The sequence below is a fragment of the Oryctolagus cuniculus genome, chromosome 4 (genome assembly GCF_964237555.1).
Source record: "Oryctolagus cuniculus chromosome 4, mOryCun1.1, whole genome shotgun sequence".
Classification (NCBI taxonomy): domain Eukaryota; kingdom Metazoa; phylum Chordata; class Mammalia; order Lagomorpha; family Leporidae; genus Oryctolagus; species Oryctolagus cuniculus.
Window position 1 is genome coordinate 32,873,630 of NC_091435.1, and position 23,036 is coordinate 32,896,665.

The 23,036-nt window shown below is 38.2% G+C and overlaps 1 protein-coding gene and 2 pseudogenes across 3 annotated transcripts in view; all 3 read right to left on the bottom strand.

The window, feature by feature from the left end:
- Positions 1-23,036, bottom strand: part of LOC100346553 (multidrug resistance-associated protein 1) — a 110,485-nt gene that overhangs the window by 65,102 nt on the left and 22,347 nt on the right. For 2 of the 3 annotated variants that reach the window (XM_002716653.5, XM_008267130.4), the window contains one exon: positions 18,466-18,643. In XM_002716653.5, the coding sequence (XP_002716699.3) occupies positions 18,466-18,643 (178 nt within the window). Of the gene's footprint in view, positions 1-8,306; positions 8,429-18,465; positions 18,644-23,036 lie in introns of those variants that run through there. The other variant, XM_070071921.1, reaches the window with a different exon arrangement.
- Positions 5,776-6,939, bottom strand: LOC103350613 (disintegrin and metalloproteinase domain-containing protein 10 pseudogene; annotated as a pseudogene).
- On the bottom strand, positions 7,297-8,256 carry LOC138843079 (disintegrin and metalloproteinase domain-containing protein 10-like; annotated as a pseudogene).

A 23,036-nucleotide genomic window follows, 5' to 3' on the forward strand; every position in this document is an offset into this window, starting at 1 on the left:
AACTGAGATTTATATCTATACTGGAAAAGAAGTAAAGGGTTGTTTAATAGATCAAAAACATAGGGTGTGGGGAGCAATCCGGACTAGACTGTTACTGGAATTAAGACTTATTCTATGCATCTGCTCTCCTACAATATGGCGCTGGGAGAGGAGAAAACAGCTTCCGCACAGCTGCCTCCAGTTCAACCAATTAACTGTAGGACTTGCTCCTGATTGGAGAGCAGCGTACTCGGCGTGGGGGCGGCCGAGTTGGGATTGGCGGAGGAGGACCATAAAGGAGGAGAGAGACGGCATGCACCAGAAACATCTATGGGGAACATCTAGCTGAAAGAACACCCGTGCAGCCCCCGAGACGAGCCGGCCGGCGGTGTGCCGCTCCCCTGCGGAAGTGGGGAATGCGGCCAGGGGGAACTGCCCTTCCACGGAGGTGGAAGGGATAGTAGCCAACCCGGGAAGAACCAGCAGCAAACCCGGGGTGGGCCGAGCAGACGAAAGAACAGCGCAGGGTCCTGTGTTGCTCCTCCACGAAGAGGGGGAGCGACAATAGGGAGTTTCCACCACATTGATTGAAAGAAAGATAATTTGTGGCTGGGGATAGAGGCTCTCAAAATCAATTTACTGAATGAATGAATAATACAGAGGAAAAGTCCATCTGGGAAATAAGTAATCAGGAACCTTAGTGGCACGCCTTCTCTAACATTGCGTACTTCAAGCAAAAGGGCTTAATTCAAGGTCTGGGTGGAACAGAGTGCCCACAAGAGGGCAGCCTTGGAAGTTCACTGGATGCCAGAATCCGTACAAATATGGGGTTCTATGGCTACGGTGGTATTTAATACTCATTTTTGTTTTTTGCACAGTACATCAGAGACATTTCTGTCACTAACTAGTGGAGGGGAAGTTGTGCTGATGACAAAACAGAATGGTGCTGCCACAAAAGAGCAAAGAAGAAACAATACTCGTCAACTGTAGCAGTTAAGGGTCCAGCAAAATCTCTTGCAAATACAGCTCTGTAACTTTCCCTAATAAGTTACTGAGCAACCAATGTCAACAAATAAAACAATGGAAATCCAAATGCTGTACCTCTAATTTTAACATCTATAACGTTTTTAACAGTAGTCCATTTCTCTCACCTTTCTGTAAGTATTTATGAAAATGTTCAAAGATTAAGTAAACTTAATTATCAAGAAATTAAACAATAGCTCATTAGAAAGAGATATTACATGCAGCAAAAGAAAATATTTTAATACATCCTTGAAATCTTTACAAGAAAATAATGATCTACACTAAAAATGAAAGAATGGAAATATTGTTTCCATCAAGTCAATTTATTAATGTATTTTAAGCTTCAAAAATTCACATCTTTGCAACATACTTTGTTTCGCAATTTCTAGTAATAATGTCCAAAAAGAACAAAAGAGATACTGTGTAAAACAGAGTGGACATGAAACTGACAGTAGTATTAGATCTCATGTGTCTTGATCCATTTGTTTTAGCACATCTTGATTTGCAGTGCAAAGTGCACAGTGCACATATCTCTTTTCAGAAGACATTTAACTTAAACTCAAAATAAAATAGGTCAGTGTCTACCTGCCAAAACCCTATCACAGGACAACATTACAAGTAAAAAATGTACATGTTCCAAAATCCACCACACTCAGGAAGTTACTAAGAGCAGAATGCAAGTCACCATTTAGAAATGCAAACCCACTTCCAACGTTTGCACAGTCTAAAAACAAAGGCACATAAATGATTTAATATGTTTACTATACATCTACTTGCTTGTTTGCTTAGATTTATAGTCTAAGGTTTCATGTATAAAATTTGCCTCTAATGCATGCAAAAAAAAAGCTGTATTTTGAAAAACAGTTACCATACATTGTACAAGTTTACAAGAAAGAGATCCCATTATTTCATCTACCATTTTTGTCCTTCTTAGTTTGTGTCACATTATAAAAATGATTGTCTAAACCTCATACTAATAAGAAAAAAGGGCAGGAACAAAACACAGGAATCTTTTTACCCTTCCCTAAATTTTCCCTCCTATGTGAAGGCAGTAAAATCATAGATGTTTATTTCTAATTTGTCATGTTGTTAGAAAACAGAAGCAATAAATATGTCCCAAAATTAAAATTTTTCCATCATGCCCCTTCCATTTTCTACATAGCAATAAGCCTATTAATATGTTAAATATTTTTGTTTTCTCTTTCTTAAAATGTCAATTGTTTACATCTACTTAAAAAATAAAATTTGAATGGGATATCGTGCTGTTTCAACTTCATTACTGTTAAAGTATTATAGGGAAAAATCAGAAGACCTATCTGTAATTATAACTACTCATCTATACTGGTTGCCAATTATCAGTGATGATATGCTGAAAAAATCTTCAAATATTTTGATGAAGATACAACTTTCCTTTTCTTTTTCATATAAAACCACAATTAGCATATTTTAGATATACAGAAAACACAAATAAGTAGACTACAAATGTAAGGAATGATTTCATTGACATAATTTCTACCAAGGCAAGAATAAAATTCCACCAATCAATTAAAAATGCAATTGAGTTAGAAACTATCTAATACATAAGCAGAATCAAACATTCACATAAGGAACTAAGTGGTATGCTGCTTGTGTCCAATTAATACAGCACTCAACTCTCATCTTTAGCATTGCCACTCATGCTCACAGCAGCCATTTGATAAAGGGAAAATGAGTAACTGAACCAACTCCATCATAAGGAAAAGGTAAATTCATTCTCATTTCAAAACTGCCTGTATGGGCCAGTGCCAGCATCCCTAATGGGCAGTGGTTCGAGTCCTGGCTGCTCCACTTCTAATCCGGCTTTCTGCTTTGGTCTGGGAAAGCAGTGGAAGATGGCCCAAGTGCTTGGGCCCCTGCACCTGCTTGGGAGAACTGGAAGAAGCTCCTGGTTCTTGGCTTTGGATCAGCCCAGTTCCAGTTGTTGTGGTCATTTGGGGAGTGAACCAGTGGATGGAAGAGTTTCTCTCTCTCTCTCTCTCTCTCTCTCTCTCTCTCTGTGTGTGTGTGTCTGTCTGTCTCTCTATAACTCCGCCTTTCAAATAAATAAATAAATCTTTAAAAAATGAAAATATAATATTTACCAAAAAAACTGCCTATGTAAAGCATTACAGAATCCTCGACCATTGAACACCACCATTTTCTGTTATCCTGCATATATCAACTAACCAGTAACTTTTAATTAAGAGTAGAAAATTTTTATAATCTGAAAAAATACCCATATTGCAATTTCTGCTTACAGTTGCACAAAGAAGTATAGTGTACATGGGAAATACATGTCTGCATGTATTTCATGTATGTTCATTGCCAAGTCATGTGTCCAATGTTGAGGTGATCAAGCCTCCTAGATTCGGGATAAAAGTTCATTGTGAGCCAAGTTTGACTGCAATTGAAGAAAATGCAGCAATAAAGAACAGTGAACAGGGGGACACATAATAATATTTAAAGACTTTGTGCTATTAAGTTAAACATATCTGTCCATAAGAAAATTGGGTTCCTTTCCTACTGCACCCCATATTCACAGATTGGAATTTTCAGGCTTTTAAATATAAGTAATTCCACCTGGTCTGAGGATTTGCTCTCTTGCCATTTTCTCTTCAACTGTTATTTGTGAGGGTTTAGTTTGGAGATGATGACTTAATAGGTTTCTCTTTTGTAAGGAGCAGCAAATTAAACCATTTCACCATAATATTTACAAAAATAAGCAAGAGCCAAGCTGACTGCAGGAAATCTGCATGAACTTGATAAGAATTACCCATGGCCTGCACACATCCTCCTCGGGACCTTATCACCCCTACACTGATGGGCCAGAAATATAAAAAACACAGACTGAGGAGAACAAGGGGGGACTCTCTGAACAGATTCTTAGTGCAGCTAAGCAAAAGCTCTGGGTTAACCCACCGCATTCAGATCTTTCTGCACAAGGGTTCTCCCAGCCAGCCCTGCACTCACTGGGTGCTGAGGCTCTGCTCTCCCCAAGCCGAGACTCCGCCCCTTTGAAGCTGAAACACCAGACGAACTCTGGGACTCTGATCACCCTTGAACACCTGTGCTTTCTGGCTACAGGCACCACCCCTGTGGATGCTGTGCAACTCCGCCCTCTGGGGTTAAGACACTAGAGCACCTACCTTAAAGTCAACATGTAGAAATGAAATTGATGCTTTGGGAAGCACTGACTTTGAACATCCCTTCTCTTGATCCTTGAGGAACAATCTTTTATTTTATATTTTTGTTTTTCTTTTCTTTTCCTTTATAATATTTTCCTTATCTTTTTCTTTCATATGAATCGTTGGGTTCTTTACTTAACATACAGTTAACCATATATGTATAAAGTTAATATGTATAAAGTTAATCTTAGTAGTGAGAATCTTAGTAGAGTGAGAATAAGAAAGGGAAGAGGAAGGTGGGTAGGAGGGTGGGCACAGTGGGAAGAATCACCAAGATCCTAAAGCTGTAATTGTGAAATGTATGAAGTTTGTAACTGCAAAGCACTATAGTCCTGCATACATTCCTAGGGACTTGCTTCTAAAAGTACAGCTTAACAACTTGCCAGGGGACCCCAAATTCCTTAAGCTGGTTGGTAAAAATAGCAGTTTAAGTGTATTAGAGATCAAATGGATAGGATTAAATGGTAAAGTGATCATATGGATGGGATCAAGTGTTCAAGTGGTTATATAAATAGAACTGGAAATAATAATAGATAAAATTAAAAAGGAGTGAGGGCTCCAATATGGGAAAGCAGTCCATATAGCAGACTCACAGAATGACAATAGCATTAAGTAGCACTCTAATCTCAGAACCAGCCATCAAGGCATTCTAGTCTGGCTGAAAAGCCCAGAGGGAGCATTTCAGGCATGGAAAACCAAGATACTCTGGCAAAAAATGTTCCACATAAAGGACCTCTGTGGGTGAGATCCCAGTGGAAAGAAGTGACCAACAAAGAAGGATGTACTTTTCTATGAAGGGAGGAGAAAACTTTCACATTGTTTATGGTGCTGTGGAGCTAGTGGACCCGAAAGGATTCCATAGCTGAGGGAGCTCATGTCAAGAGCCTTGGGTAATCACTGATGTTATACATAAGAGTGTTATTTGTTAAATAAACAACAAGAGTAACTGTGCACTAACTTCTCATGCAGGACCTCTGTCCTCAAAGAGTTGTATCATGAGACTTAATAGTAAAACTTATTCTCAAGAATATTTGCTTTTAGTATATTAAATTGAGCATAGTATTATGTCTCATAAGTTTTAGTTATGTTTAAGAGCTTGCAAAAATGTATCATTCTTGGGTTCTTCTTTAAAGATAATTAAGTTTCTAAAAGAAAAGCAGGGGGTGAAGGAAGGGAAAAGAGGAAGGGGGAAAAAAAGCAAAGTCACTTTCCAGAAGCAGTAACAATGAACAGCCCTTCTCTATACGGCTGAGGGACAGTTTTCTTAGTTTTTTATTTTATTTTTTCTTCTTTTTTCTTTCTTTCTTTTTATCTTTTTCTTTCTTGGACTAAACAGGAGAGGGAGGAAGAGGGGTGGGAGAGTGTGTGGGAGGGCAGGTGTGGTGGGAAGAATTACTAAGTTCCTAATGTTGTATTTATGAACTATATACAAAGTTAGGAAAAAAAGACATATCATGAGGAGCACTGCAGGTATCTTGGGAATCCTGGGTGGTTGGTTTATCCAGTGAGTTGTGTTATACAAATTAAAACGTATAATTTCCCTACTGCATAATAAAAAGCCTTACTGGGACCAACACTGCCTCTGTGCCATTACTATGCTCACATCTTTGGAGGAAAGTTTTCCATTGTAGTCACTAGGGAGAACTAAGGCAAAAGCTTCAGTTAATGGCTTGTGTGTCTCATTTGATAACTCTCCTGGGCTTCTGATCCTGGGGCTGCTTGATGCGTTTTGGAGGTCTCCTCCCCATTAAGGTGTCTGGAAGTGGTTCAGAAGGAGGCAACTTTGGATTATTACTTGGAGTATAAACACTGCACATCTTAATAAATCCAGGAATTAACATGATGAGGGCAATTCCCATAAGTAATAATGCCCACCAAAGAGCCACAATCCGTTCAGTAATATTTTCATAGAGCTCTACACTAAAATTTGCTTTTTTAAACATAGCTATAGGGCCAGCAGTATCTACTAATCTGTATAGCATGAAAACATCACAATAGCCTCTCAAATCATTGCGAGGGGATCCAGGTTGCAAGGCAATGGTCTGACCACTGAACTGCTTGCTTCACTGCACAGACCCTGTGCTGGTACCAGGTGATGGCTCCATTTCCTTCATACAGAAGTCATGGCATGATTCCTTATCAGCTTTGCTATCAGAACTGGCACAGGTACATTATTTCTCACAGAAAGAACCTACACATTGACCATAAGTGCACACTTGTGTGTGCCTGTTATAGTCTGGAGAGTTTGCTTTTGGGTCAGATTCTGGGCAGAGCTGTGAAGCATAACATATTTCTTCTGCCCAATCTGAATCATTCTGACCCCTCAGAGATTTTGACTTGAACGCTACTGTGCTGTACAACAGGCCCTTGACTTGGAAGACACTGTTTTTCAGCCTCCAGTTTGCATCCTCCCCCCACCCTCGGACGATTTGCATCAAAGCAACACTCATTTTTACAGTGGTCATTATAGCTGTGGTCACATTCTCACCTTGTTCTACCAGTCTGTTTCCACATATGTTAGCCGGATTCAACAAAAACTGTTGTTTCTCCTTTTCTCAAGAATTTGGCTTATATTTTGAATACTACAGAGCGAGAATTGATTGTTGTTAAGTTTACCCCCAGGTGTTGCTCTTGAATATATCATGGAATTGCCATTTTCTTGTTGTTCTGAATTCGGAGCTACAAAGTTATGTCACACTTCATGAGCAAAGGCGAAGACTTTGGGTGGTACATGAGACCATGGTTCTGAAAAGCACTAAGTCTAGTGTTCAAGGACTTTTTTTTTTTTTTTTTTTGGACAGGCAGAGTGGACAGTGAGAGAGAGAGAGAGAGAGAGAGAGAAAGGTCTTCCTTTTGCCGTTGGTTCACCCTCCAATGGCCGCTGCGGCCAGCGCGCTGCAGCCAGTGCACTACGCTGATCCAAAGCCAGGAGCCAGGTGCTTCTCCTGGTCTCCCATGGGGTACAGAGCCCATGCACTTGGGCCATCCTCCACTGCACTCCCTGGCCACAGCAGAGAGCTTGCCTGGAAGGGGGGCAACTGGGACAGAATCCGGCGCCCCGACCGGGACTAGAACCCTGTGTGCTGGCGCCGCTAGGTGGAGGATTAGCCTAGTGAGCCGCGGCGCCGGCCAAGGACTTCTTACTATCTATTGAATAGAGCCTACTTTTTTCACATATTTCTGCAGAGCTTCCTGAAGGTCTTCCAACCCAAGCCAGATCAAGCATGCCATCATTAAAATCTTGGTTCTGAAGATACAGGCCAAACAGTATCTGCTCAGAATTCAATTCCAGAAAGTTCTCCATGCAAATATTTGGAAAACAGAAAGGATTTGTAGGGTCCTTCTCATCAGCAGTTGCGTGAATTCTTATGTGTTTCACAATGAACCTGACATTCTGACTTCCAGAAGAGCGTGTGGTCTGGTAAATTGTGTCAATCATTTTTATGTGGCTGGATATCTGGGAAATTGCAATGTTCTATTCCACAGTATTTTTTTAAAGATGATCAGTCTGAATATAAAGTTGACAAGGTTTTTTTTTTTTTTTTTTCATACTGAAGTCGTACATTTTTTCCTCAAGAGTTCTGGACCATTAGCAGCAGGTTCTTGAAATGTTTGTGTTCCTTCCTCTACACAAGTCATCCAATACTGCTTCATTCTATCAAATAGTGAGCGATCTGCACAGCCCACTTGTGGAACATATTTATATGAATAGTTTGTATCCTCTTCATGTTAAGTGGTGGAGTTTGGTCTTTAATATACCTCTCTGCTGGGTCAACATAAAATGTGCCACCATGAATCTGGATGTATCCTTCAAATCTTCCATTAATAACAGACCCATGGCTAAAACTTCCTTCTTCACCATAATAAATATTCCTAGTATAATTATGAGAAGAATGGGAAATAATTTCAAATGGAAAATGCATTGCCAATCTTTTTTGCTTGCTTAAAAGCCAGACAGTAGGGTACGGGTAGAGGGAGAGAGAGATCGTCCATCTGCTGATTGACTCCTCACATGCCCACAAAGGCTGTGGCTGGGTCAGACTGAAGCCAGGGAACAGAATTCAATCTAGATCACTCATGTGAGTAGCAGGGACTAACTACCTGAGTCACCACGGCTGCTTCCCAGAGTGTGCATTAGCAGAAAGCTGGAATTGGCAGTGGAGCTGGGACTTGAATTCTGGCACTCCAGTATGAGTCATGAGCATCTTAAAGGCTACACCAACTGCCCATCCCTCACTGTGAAATTAAAAAAAAAAAAACACAAAGTAAGCATCAAAATTTCAAATGGATGCTATAAGAAAGTGGAACTTGAAGACTGGTAGATGAGTTAAAAACTTTCCCCAGATATTAGAGAAAACAAAATTCAGAAAGTGAAATTTTGAAAAAAAAAAAACATTTAAGGAACAAAGATGAGATTCAGGAATAAATGTACACACACAAAGACATAAAGGCACTTATATTTATTCATATTTATATTAATTATATTTCTTTAATATTTAGAATAATAAAGACACAGTCTCTAGAGTAGATTTCTAAACCCAACTCCTCCATTTTAATGACTTTTTGACTATGAGTAAATCGTTCAATTGCCCTGAGTTTAAGTTACATTTTTTATATAAGTGACCATTATATCTAAATCTATGTTTATGAACTTAATAGTGCCTATAATAGTACACAAGATATCTAGATATATGTTTATATATTTAATATATGGCTATAGATAATGATAATGTAATGTATATATTTATATATATTTAATTAGAAGAAATTATTCTGAAAGTTTTCACTATAAGGAAATGAAAAATATTTGAGGTGGCCGGTGCCGTGGCTCACTAGGCTAATCCTCTGCCTGTGGTGCCGGCACCCCCGGGGTTCTAGTCCCGGTTGGGGTGCCGGTTCTATCCCGGCTGCTCCTCTTCCAGTCCAGCTCTCTGCTGTGGCCAGGGAGTGCAGTGGAGGATGGCCCAAGTGCTTGGGCCCTGCACCCCATGGGAGACCAGGAGGAAGCACCTGGCTCCTGGCTTTGGATCAGTGCAGCATGCTGGCTGTAGCAGCCATTTGGGGGGTGAACCAACGGAAGGAAGACCTTTCTCTCTGTCTCTCTTTCTCTCACTGTCTAACTCTGCCTGTCAAATAAAAAAAAAAGAAAAAAATTTCAAAACATCCATGATACGCAATAAACACATACATTTTTAGTGTATCAGGTAAAAATAAATAAATCCAAAAAGATACATATACATGTATATGTATATATGAGTATATATATATATATATATATATATATATATTTTGGCAGGGATTGGCAGCAGCTCTTTCTGTCACACCTCCTTATCAGTAGACAGGGTCACAGTGGGTACCAAGGATATGTGGAGAAGGTACTTTAGCATCTGTCCATTGAAAATAAACATTGTTCCTGACCTTTGAAAAATACTTGGAATTCTCATTAAAATTAAAATTACATCCATTTCTGTTTGAATCCACTACCAGGAACAAAGCACAGATGTCCTTTCCTGTCAAAAATATTTTGCATAGCATTGTTTATGGTGGTTTAATAAATATGATTTGAGATACAATATAGATTATTTGTAGCCACTAAAACGTATGATTAGAGTTATATATGTGACATGTCCAATTTTTGAACACGAAAGACAAAATGAAATTTTTAAGAAAAGGTGTTTACAAAGGCATCTAAATTTTAGGGAAAAATAAACATCGCACCCACAGAAAGAAAACAATGAAACCATACATAACGAATGAAGATGGTAAATAAGAGGAAAAGGAGTAAGCAAAAGTGGGGGGGGAAATCACAATTAAAGAAAGAATATAGATATGTCAAATAGTTTTGTCCATGCATTTCTTTAAGCGTATGTTTGTATATAAAATAAATAAAAAAGAAATGACACTCAAAATATTTTCTAAATATTTGTGCTCTTGAAATATCACTAAGTAATAGACAAACAGCAACAAAACATTGTATTAAAAACGTAGATATGTATGGAAACAAAAATATTGGGAGAAAATATGTTAATGTTTATCTTTATAATCTATAACAATGGATGGCTATTTTCTCTTTTACATTTCATACATTGTAAATGTTCTCTTCAATGAACAAGAGAAAATAATTTTCCATACAAACAAATGGAAAAATCTTCCATGCTCATGGATTGGAAGAATCAATATCACCAAAATGTCCATTCTCCCAAAAGCAATTCATACATTCATTGCAATACCAATCAAAATACCAAAGACCTTCTTCTCAGATCTGGAAAAAATGGTGCTGAAATTCATATGGAGGCACAGGAGACCTCGAATAGCTAAAGCAATCTTGTACAACAAAAACAAAGCTGGAGGCATCACAATACCAGATTTCAGGACATACTACAGGGCAGTTGTTATCAAAACAGCATGGTACTGGTACAGAAACAGATGGATAGACCAATGGAACAGAATTGAAACACCAGAAATCAGTCCAAACATCTACAGCCAACTTATATTTGATCAAGGACCCGAAACCAATCCCTGGAGTAAGGACAGTCTATTCAATAAATGGTGCTGGAAAAACTGAATTTCCACATGCAGAATCATGAATCAAGACCCCTACCTTTCACCTTACACAAAAATTCACTCAACATGGATTAAAGACTTAAATCTACGACCTGACACCATCAAATTATTAGAGAGCATTGGAGAAACCCTGCAAGATATAGGTACCGGCAGACTTCTTGGAAAAGACCCCAGAAGCACATGCAGTCAAAGCTAAAATTAACATTTGGGATTGCATCAAATTGAGAAGTTTCTGTACTTCAAAAGAAACAGTCAGGAAAGTGAAGAGGCAACCGACAGAATGGGAAAAAATATTTGCAAACTATGCAACAGATAAAGGGTTGATAACCAGAATCTACAAAGAAATCAAGAAACTCCACAACATCAAAACAAACAACCCACTTAAGAGATGGGCCAAGGACCTCAATAGACATTTTTCAAAAGAGGAAATCCAAATGGCCAACAGGCACATGAAAAAATGTTCAAGATCACTAGCAATCAGGGAAACACAAATCGAAACCACAATGAGGTTTCACCTCACCCTGGTTAGAATGGCTCACATTCAGAAATCTACCAACAATAGATGCTGGAGAGGATGTGGGAAAAAAGGGACACTAACCCACTGTTGGTGGGAATGCAAACTGGTCAACCCACTATGTAAGTCAGCCTGGAGATTCCTCAGAAACCTGAAGATAACCCTACCATACAACCCAGCCATCCCACTCCTTGGAATTTACCCAAAGGAAATGAAATTGGCAAACAAACAAGCTGTCTGCACATTAATGTTTATTGCAGCTCAATTCACAATAGCTAAGACCTGGAACCAACCCAAATGCCCATCAACAGTAGACTGGATAAAGAAATTATGGGACATATACTCTATAGAATACTATACAGCAGTCAAAAACAATGAAATCTGGTCATTTGTAACAAGATGGAGGAATCTGGAAAACGCTATGCTGAGTGAATTAAGCCAGTCCCAAAGGGAAAAATATCATATGTTCTCCCTGATCAGTGACAACTAACCAAGCACAAAAAAGGAAACCTGTTGAAGTGAAAGGGACACTATGAGAAACAGTGACTTGATCAGCCCTTGTCCTGACTGTTGATGTACAATGTAATACTTTATCCCTTTTAGTATTTTTTTTTTGTTCTAGTACTATTGGTTAAACTTTGTAATTAACACACAATTATTCTTAGGTGTTTAAATTTTAACAGAAAAGTGATCCCTATTAAATATAAGAGTGGGAATAACAGAGGGAGGAGATGTACAATTTGGGACATGCTCAATCAGACTTGCCCCAAATGGTGGAGTTAGAAAAGTGACAGGGGATTCCAATTCAATCCCATCAAGGTGGCATGTACCAATGCCATCTCACTAGTCCAAGTGATCAATTTCAGTTCACAATTGATCACACTGATAGGTCTAAGAGTCAAAGGGATCACACAAACAAGACTAGTGTCTGCTAATACTAACTGATAGAATAAAAAAGGGAGAGAACAATCTAACATGGGAAGCGGGATACACAGCAGACTCATAGAATGGCAGATGTCCTAAATAGCACTCTGGCCTCAGAATCAGCCCTTAAGTCATTCAGATATGGTTGAAGAGCCCATGAGAGGATGGCACGGAAAGCCAAGACACTCTGGCAAAAAAAAAAAAAAAAAAAAAAAAAAAAGACCTAAATGAAAGATCTCTGTGAGTGAGATCCCAGTAGAAAGAACAAGCCATCAAAGAAGGAGGTACCTTTCTCTGAAGGGAGGAGAGAACTTCCACTTTGACTATGAACCTGTCGGAATAAGATCGAAGTTGGCGAAGTCAAAAGGCTTCCATAGCCTTGACAACTCATGACTAGAGCCCAGGGAGATTACTGACACCATAAACAAGAGTGTCAAATTGTTAAGTCAACAACAGGAGTCACTGTGTACTTACTTCTCATGTGGGATCTGTCCTTAATGTGTTGTCCAATGTGAAGTAATGCTATAACTAGTACTGAAACAGTATTTTACACTTTGTGTTTCTGTGTGGGTGCAAACTGATGAAATCTTTACTTAATATATACTAAATTGATCTTCTGTGTATAAAGATAATTGAAAATGCATCTTGATGTGAATGGAATGGGAGAGGGAGCGGGAGATGGGAGGGGTGTGAGTGGGAGGGAAAGTATTGGGGGGGAGCCATTGTAATCCATAAACTATACTTTGGAAATTTCTATTTACTAAATAAAAAAATTAATTTCCAAATGATAGTCCCTTGCATACATATATACATTCTCTTTTTACATTAATGTGTTTATTGACATTTTTAATTTTTTCCATATCTTAGCTACTGTGACTAATGGTGGAATAATTATGGGAGCACAGATATCTCTTCAAGATCTTGCTTTCAAGAAGTGGATCATATGATAGTTCTGTTTTTAAGCTCAAGTTATTTTTTTGAGGAATCTTTATATTCTTTTTTTGTAATGCTTGTGCCAATTGACATTGCCACCAACAGTGTTCAAGAGTTCTGGTTTTTCTACCATTATGCCCACATTTGTCTTTGTTTTTATAACAATAACCATCCTGACAGTTATGGGGTGATATTACATCATGGTTTTGGTTAGTATTTTCCTGATGATTACTGATTATGAGAATTTTTTCATGTACACATTGACTATTTGTATATCTTCTGGAAGGAATAAATAAATCTTAAAAAGGGAGGGAATTCTGTTGAACAATATAACAGAGATAGAACTTGAAAACATTAAGCCAAGTAAAACGAACCAGCCGCAGAAAGACAAATCCTGTATTATTCCACTTATCTGAATATCTAAAATAGTCAAATCCATAGTCAATAACTGTAATACTAGTTCCCAGATCAGGGAGGATTATTTACCAACAGGTGCAAAATCTCGGTTAAGTAACATGATGAGGTTCTGGAGATCTACTCTGCAATACTGTATCTAAAGTCAACAATAATGCATTTTACTTGTGAAATGTGTTAAGATAATAGATGTCATATTAGGTGTTGTTATAAAGCAAAAGAAAATTGTTTTCAGAATATTAAGGAAAAGACTAAAGACCATCACATAATTGAATGTTGTGTGCATGACATTTATATTACAGGGATACAAATTGGGAAGGAAGAAATCAAACTATCCCTCTTTGCAGATAACATGATTCTTTATTTAGGGGATCCAAAAACTCTACTATTGACTAATGAAATTCACAGAAGAGTTTGGCAAAGTAGTGGGATATAAAATCAATGCACAAAAATCAACAGCCTTTATATACACAGACAATGCCATGGCTGAGAAAGTCTGCTACGATCAATCCCATTCACAATAGCTACAAAAACAATCAAATACCTTGGAATAAACTTAACCAAGGATGTCAAAGATCTCTACGATGAGAATTACAAAACCTTTTTTTTCCAAAAAAACTTAAAAATCTTCCATGCTCATGGATTGGAAGAATCAATATCATCAAAATGTCCATTCTCCCAAAAGCAATTTATAGATTCAATGTGATATCAATCAAAATACCAAAGACATTCTTCTCAGATCCGGAAAAAAATGATGCTGAAATTCATATGGAGGCACAGGAGACCTCGAATAGCTAAAGCAATCTTGTACAACAAAAACAAAGCTGGAGGCATCACAATACCAGATTTCAGGACATACTACAGGGCAGTTGTTATCAAAACAGCATGGTACTGGTACAGAAACAGATGGATAGACCAATGGAACAGAATAGAAACACCAGAAATCAGTCCAAACATTTACAGCCAACTTATATTTGATCAAGGATCCAAAACCAATTCCTGGAGTAAGGACAATCTGTTCAACAAATGGTGCTGGGAAAACTGAATTTTCACATGCAGAAGCATGAAGCAAGAACCCTACCTTACACCTTACACAAAAGTCCTCTCAACATGGATTAAAGATCTAAACCTACAACCCGGCACCATCAAATTATTAGAGAACATCAAAGAAACCCTGCAAGATATAAGCACAGGCAAAGACCTCTATAATCCAAAAGTGGAATTTTGGAAATTTATATTTATTAAATAAAAGTTGAAAAAAAAGAAAAAAAAGAACAGATTTTTTTTTCTGCCAATTAGATCTTAAATTTCTGTAAGTAACAAAATTCCCGAGCCATGAAGGGCATCTTAGTTACCATTTATTTTTAAATGATACCAATCTAAACTACTTTTTTGTTATATGATACAATTTGAGAGAACACACAATATGCACCACTATTAGTGTGCCTGGGTGCAACATTTCTAGCATTGTCCAGCCAAAAGTATTTTATCTCATAAAACAGAGAAAGTACAAACAAGGTAAAAGGAAAGGACCGCATCTACAAGATCAACAATGTCATTCTTTTAATCAAAAGAATACAAAGTCAGCTGGATGGATACAGAATGAGCAATTCCTACCACCTCCACTGCTCTCCGAGAAAAGGGGCTAACACCAGATTTACCTGACCCTTGTAATGAGTATTTGATGCCATGGGCCTGTTTCAGGTAAAGACTGATCATCTGGTGCCCACTATGCAGTCCACCAAGGATCCTGAAGGTATGTGTGTGTGTGTGTGTGTGTGTGTGTGTGTGTATATATATATGATTACTCTCAAGAAGAAGGAAAATTTAACAACCCCCGTTAACCTCATGGAGAAAGACTTGTATCTGGAATTAAATTGTAATCCTTACTGCAGGGCTTGCTGAGTAGGATTAATGGAGTTTTCCTTGTATTCTTCAGTGCTCTTGGCTCTTAAAGAATTTCTGTTCTAAAGAACCATAAAATCTTTCCTCCATAGTCAGTGTTCCCACTTCCATTATCTCCAGGAGCTCTTTTCAAGAACTTACCTGGGACGCTGTATTAACCTTTAAATTTCTCACAGCTTTCTTTGATTTCTACTGCAGTTTTCCTTTTTTTTTTTTTTTTTTAAATTTAAAGACTTCTTTAGAGTAGTTTTAGTTTCGTAGCAAAACTGGGAGGAAGGTACAAAGTTCCATACATTTGCTGTCACCGCACATGCATAGCCACCACATTATTAATATCCTCCCCAGGCAGAATATTTGCTACAACTGATGAATCTGCTTTGACATATCATTATCACCCAAGGGCCAGAGTTCACACCAGGAGCCTGGGTAAACGCATAATGGTATTTAAACTAACTGCTAGATCCCCTCATATCTTTCCTCTGTATAAGATTACTCAGCACATGCTGCTTCTAGAATTAGCACTGGGACAGCTTCTCTGCTTATGGATTGGGTTTTGCTACACAACTAGAGTCTGCTGAAAGTGCAGTCACAGCTTGGTGGCTCAACTGGTCCAGGATCATCCAGGGATCCCTAAAACCATTGCGTGTCTCCATGTTGGCACAACAGGGTTCTATGGCCTATACTGACTCATGCCATGTTTAGCCCAAATTATAATATATCCTTCCGTGTATACAAATTCTACAGCTCTCTCAAAGACTTCAAGACTGATTTCAAGACTTCATGGCTATATAAAAACTTTCTTAACTACACGCAGTTTCTTCAAAAATTCAGAGAAAGGGCATATTATGAAAATACACAGATATAAAAATTTCTTGCATCAAAATAAGTATCTTCTTTTTTTTAATTTATTTATTTTTTTTTAATTTATTTTATTTTTTTTGACAGGCAGAGTGGACAGTGAGAGAGAGAGACAGAGAGAGAAAGGTCTTCCTTTGCCGTTGGTTCACCCTCCAATGGCCGCCGCTGCAGCCGGCGCACCGCGCTGATCCGATGGCAGGAGCCAGGAGCCAGGTGCTTTTCCTGGTCTCCCATGGGGTGCAGGGCCCAAGCACCTGGGCCATCCTCCACTGCACTCCCTGGCCATAGCAGAGAGCTGGCCTGGAAGAGGGGCAACCGGGACAGAATCTGGCGCCCCGACCGGGACTAGAACCCGGTGTGCCGGCGCCGCAAGGTGGAGGATTAGCCTATTGAGCCACGGCGCCGGCTCCAAAATAAGTATCTTCTAATTCCTTTTTGTACCAACTTTTAAAGTATCCTTATATAACCCTTGTAGATTTCCTGCTCATCTGATCCCTCAAAATCTGCAATAAATGCTACACAGGTATTATGCATTCAAACATTCCCTCTTGATTTCTTAAAGGCAGAGAGAGATTCACTCATTCATTTATTCATTCTTTTAGTCAGTTATCCAATGTTTATAAAAATTATATAAAAGTCACTGTCACAGATGACAAAGACAACAGGTAAATTTCTATTCCAAATAAGAACAATATATATCTATTTTTGAGTAACTTGTTGGTAACTAGGGAATAAGGAAGCCTTTTAATTTTTTATAATTATGATACAAATAAAAGGCTATGTATAGTAAATAGGTCATATTTAAAGTTGTGTTTTTCAGGCTACCTTATATTGGCTCAGCAGCTTAAGCCACTGGCTGGGATGCCTGCATCTCATATTGGAAAGCCTGTGTTACAGTACCAGGTTCACTCACAAGTTCAGCTTCTTGATAATGCACACCTGGGAGAGGTAGCAAATGCTGGCTCAAGTACTTGGTCTGCCACTCAAATGGGAAACCTGGATTGAATTCCCATTTTTTTTTCTTTTCTTTTTTTTTTTTTTAGAGTTGCAGACAGTGAGAGGGAGAGAGAGAGAGACAGAAAGGTCTTCCTTCCCTTGGTTCACTCCCCAAATGGCCACATCGGCTGGAGCTATGCCAATCCAAAGCCAGGTGCTTCCTCCTGGTCTCCCATGTGGGTGTAGGGGCCCAAGCACCTGGGCCATCCTCCACTGCCTTCCTGGGCCACAGCAGAGAGCTGGACTGGAAGAGGAGCAGCCGGGACTAGAAACAGCGCCCATGTGGGATGCTGGTGCCGCAGGTGAAGGATTAACCTACTGTACCATTGCGCCGGCCTCTGGATTGAATTCCTGGCTCCCAACATCAGCCTGGCTCAACCCCAGACATTATGCGTATTTGGGGAGTGAACCAGAGTCTCTGTCCCAGTATCTAAACTAAAAAATTAAATTAAATTAAATTAAAAAATTGTATTTTCAAAAAGAGACAAAGTAAACTTTAGACTTATAGCAGAATAAGGTTCAGCCATATTTGAGAGACAGGACATAGAAGGAAAAAGAAAAATAAAAGAGGAAAACAATAAATGTATGAGGAGACTTCATAAAGAGTTTGAGGAGAATGAAATTAAAAGACGAATTTATTTTGGTACAGAAAGTTTGAAATCCATGCCTAGGTTTCCCATAACATACATTTTTCCATGAGTATTTTGAAGACCCCTTGTATGGCTTTGTTGCATGAAAAAGTTAAGTGTGCAGAGAAGGCAGAAAACTGTAGTCCATAGGCTGACAATGATGTAGAAAAGAAATTTTATTGATGCATAAATATAAACAACCATGAAAACATTCAGTTCTCTCCACACTCCGAGGAGTCATTAAGTTATATAACAGCAGACAAAGATCATCATTTAATTTCATGGATCAGGTTTGAATGGAAGGAATAGTGACAATAGAGACAATAGCAAGAAGCCCCACGTAGAAATTCACCCAACAGATATTGATGAGTCAAAGCTCTTTTAAAGAAAAACAGATGCATATGCAAAAAATAGCCTAAGAACTGTAAAATCCACTCTCCTAATTTTTGTTTCTAGTCAATTTATTTTAAAGCATTTAAGAGAGCAGTCCATTTAGAAATTGGGAATTCCTTGGGTTCTTTACCTTTTTGTAGATCAATCCAATTACAGCTGTTTTGATTTTGGCAGAGGTGAGCATGTTGAAACGCTGATATTGCTGAAGAACCAGGGTTTGCAAAAAGACGACAGCAAAAAGTGCCACCGCATAGCCATAGCCACTCCAGCCAAAATCTGAAGTGTGTTCACAGAAAATGATCATTTGCCTGAATGTCAGAAAAATTGAGACAAGGGAAGAAATGTTAAACATCTGAAAGAGGTTACACGTTAATGGGAGGTAACTATTGTCAAAATGTTAGGCAAACGCACGCGCGCTCACACACACACACACACACACAAATCCCTATGTGTGTTTTTTTTTTCTACTTGTTCAATTTGGATCTTTTTCCATTTTATTTTTAATTCAAGCATTAGACAATCAAGTAAATGAAATTAACTATTATTTTCACAGGTGTAGGTGAGGATTATTTCTTTTTTTAACTTTTATTTAATGAATATAAATTTCCAAAGTACAGCTTATGGATTACAATGGCTTGCCCCCCATAACGTCCCTCCCACCCGCAACCTTGGTTTTCATACGATTATCTCATTAAATAGCTAACTCTTTTGATTTAATGTATAACTTAAGACAGAAATATTTAAAGCTTCTTGTTTTTCATAATCATTCATTTTGTTAAATATAGGGAAACACGACAATCAGAACTTAAAGAGGTGACCTCTAATGAGAGTGGAAAAATTTAATTTTTTTGAAAATTTATGTTTTACCTTTTGAGATTTCTTTTTTTATTTGGGAAGCAGGGAAAGAGTAAGAGGAGAAACAGAGCAAGAGAGAGAGTGAAAGAGCAAGAGAGAAAGAAGGGAGAGAGGAAAGATACAGAGAGAGAAAGGGCTAGGGCTGGGCTAGTACAAAACAGGAACCAGGAACTCCAGTCAGGAATTCAATCTAGGTCTCCCAGGTGGGTGGCAGGAACACAATTACATGAGTCATCATCCCTGGTTCCCACGGTTGGCATTAGCAGGAAGCTGGAGTCAGGAGCAGGAGCTGGAGCTGGAGCCAGGAATCAACTCTAGTTTTACACCAATGTGGGATGCAAGCATCTTGGCTTAACCTTCATCTTAACGGCAAGACTAAATAAAAGCCCACCCCTACCTTTCACTTTTTATCATTATTTTAACCATATCCAACTTCTCTCTACTTTCCTAATTTCCTTGTAGGTTTGCAGATCACATGGTCACAACAATTAGGATCCATAGTGGATACACAAATGAGGATGTTTCTAATCAGAATTTCCTTGGTTTCTTATTGACTCTCAGTTATAAATATTGATTAAAATACAGAACTCCTGATATGCATTGTTAACTAAATTTTACATGTGCTCTCTTAAAACTGCATCTAAATGATTGAAAATAATTATAATTCTAAAACTGCGCATCTCTGGCTTTATACTCTACATTTATATACCATAAATTAATGTCATTTATTTTGTAGACTTATAGCTCTTATTTATAGTTTATTTAACTATAGTTTATTTAGCCGCCTGCAGTGCCAGCATCCCATATGGGTGCCAGTTCAAGTCCCAACTGCTCTACTTCCGATCCAGCTCTCTGCTATGGCCTGGGAAGGCAATAGAGGATGGCTCAAGTCCTTGGGCCCCTGCACCTGCGTGAGAGACCCAGAAGAAGCTCCTGGCTCCTGGCTTTGGATTAGTGCAACTCCAGCTATCACAATCAATGAGGAGTCAAACAGTGGATGGAAGACCTCGGAAGACCTCTCTCTCTCTCTCTCTCTGTCTCTCCTTCTCTCTATGTGTAACTCTGACTTTCAAATTAAATGTATATATATATATTTCAAATTTTATATATATATTTCAAATTTTATATATATATATATATATATATATATATATATATATATAAAAAAATGCTCCACTTCTGATCCAGCTCTCTGCTATGGCCTGGGCAAGCAGTGGAAGATGGCCCATGTCCTTGGGCCCCTGCACCCATGTGGGAGACCTGGAAGAAGCTCCTTGCTCCTGGCTTCGGATCAGTTCAGCTCTGGCAGTTGCGGCCATTTGGGGCATGAACCATCGGATGGAAGATTCTCTCTCTCTCTCTCTCTCTCTCTGCCTCTGCCTCTGCCTCTCTGAAATTCCGCCTTTCAAATAAAGAAATAAATTTTTAAAAAGACTATATATACTGTAAATTTTTTCTTGATGAATACTGAATTACATAGCTCATTCTTATAAAAATATATATTTTTAAAGTTGCAATTAAAATAAATTTCTATGCTTTGATATATTTTATCGGCAGTTTGAACACACAGATAATGTGTAAACAATCAAAAGCAATTTTGGCTGCCAAAATGCCTTGTCAACTAAGTATTTAAAAATCTTTAAAACATCTTCCAAAAAGTATTTTATTAAAATCGGATTTTAGAATCAACTATACACCAGTGTTGCTTAACCTAATATTAAAACCTCTAGAAATTATTTGGAGCACTGTATATCCTTAGTGACACCATTAATTTATGCCACAGACATATTAAGAACAGGAGGTTCTGTATTTCTTAAAAGATTTATTTATTTTATTTGAAAGACAGAGTGACAGAGGATAAGAGACACAAAGAAACCTTCCATCCATTGGTTCATGCCTCAAAAGACCACAACAGCCTGCAATGTACCAGACCCGAGGCAGGAGCCAAAAACTCCTGAGTCTCCCATGTAGGTGGCAGGGTCCCAAGCACTTTGGAAGCATTTGCAGGGGTTGAGGATGTGGGGGAACCTAGGGTGGGGATGGACTGGACTCGAAGTATAGCAGCCCTGTCTTGAACTGGCGCTTCTATAGGCCAGCAGTAGCAAGCATTGGCTTAACCTGCTGCACACAACTCCAGCCCTGGTTCTGCATTTCTTAATTGATTTCTAGGAAATGCCATACATTGGGACACGGCATCATTTTTACAAAAGTAACTTACTAAATGAACTTCAGAGTCTTGGAGTTTAATTTTCTGAAAGCAGAGTGCTATTGTCACCACTGAGGATGTATCTATCAGTAGCCTTTTGATTTGCTCATACACACAACCAACCAACTGCTTATCAGCAGGTACCAGGTGATTCTACACATACTAATCAGGAAATACTAAAAATAGCCTTTTTCCAGGTATAGGAAAGACCATCAAACTATGCTGATGCATCAGACATAGATTCTATTTTGTTTGATTGATACTAGAATAAAATCCAAAAGGGAGGAAAAGAGCAAACACAGTAATCAAACAAATATCTCTTCTGCTAATAAATTAATGAAAGTAATATTTTATAATAATTTCCTTTTATCTTTGGTTTCACTTTTTGAAGTTTCGGGTATGCATAGTCAACCATAGTCTGAAAGCAGTAAATGAAAAATTTTATAAATACTTCATAAGGTTAAAATAAGTTCTGTTAGCTCATTGTTATAATTGTCCTCTTTTTAAATAAGTTGTGCTTATTAATCTCTGTGTTTAGTTTATAAATTCAGATTTTTTATAGGTATGTATGTATGTATGTACAGAAAAAAAGTGAATATATAAAAGATTTGGTACTACCTGTGATTTTAGGCATCCACTAAGGGTATTGAAATGTATCCCTTGCAGATAAGGGGAACTATTGCATATGTTTGATTACACATGAGCCATAAGAATGTGATGATGTCCTCTCAATCTTGAATATATTCCTCTAACAACTTTTCCTTTTCCAACTGAAAAAAAGCTTATGTCTCAAAACCATCTTATAAAGTAAACTGCTACATGCTGAAATTATGGGCCTGCAAACTCATAAAATGCCTTCAGATTGCCCAATTGTTCCTTAATATGGAAATTCTAAGGCTATTCAGCTACTCTATAGGGTCTCTTGGAAAAGCATAACTTTGGATGAGTACATTTATTCAATATTCTACTGAGGAAATATGTTCATGTTCTATGAATATGTGGTAGGCTTTGTGCTGGGAGCTAAGGACACTAACACCGAACCACATGAGGACTTTACTTGCAAGAACTCCTCATCAGCTAGTCGTCTAGGCAAGGAGAAAGACATGTCAACTGACTCAGCATGGAAATCACTGTTTTGCAAGTCTGACCAAACAAGTGTGTTGCAAAAATGTGTTGCAAACTTAGAGAAACCATTCTCCAACCCACATATAATCTGTGATACTAGATACTACAAATTTGGGCAGAACATTGAGACACTGAATCGTTAGGACATACTGCTATTTTAAGAACAACAGTGGCAACAGTGGAATTTTCTGATGAGTTTCTGGAGCATTAGTGTTGGTCAATGTAAATCAGAATGTCTAAAAATGGTTGAGCATGTTTTGCTACTACTCCCCTTGAGAAACTGAATTTCATGCCTTTAATTTGAATGCAGACTGACCTAGGGATTTGGTTGAGTAAAACAATGTAGTAGAAGTAGCATTCTTGGATTTAAAGTCTACACATAAAAAGATTTGTCTGAGCATCCTGGAATATTCACTCTAAGGAAATTTGATTACCATGTAAGAAGTCCAACTACCTGGAGACTTCTATGCTTAATGTAACCATTCAGAGAGATTTGGGGAAGAACAAAGAGGGAG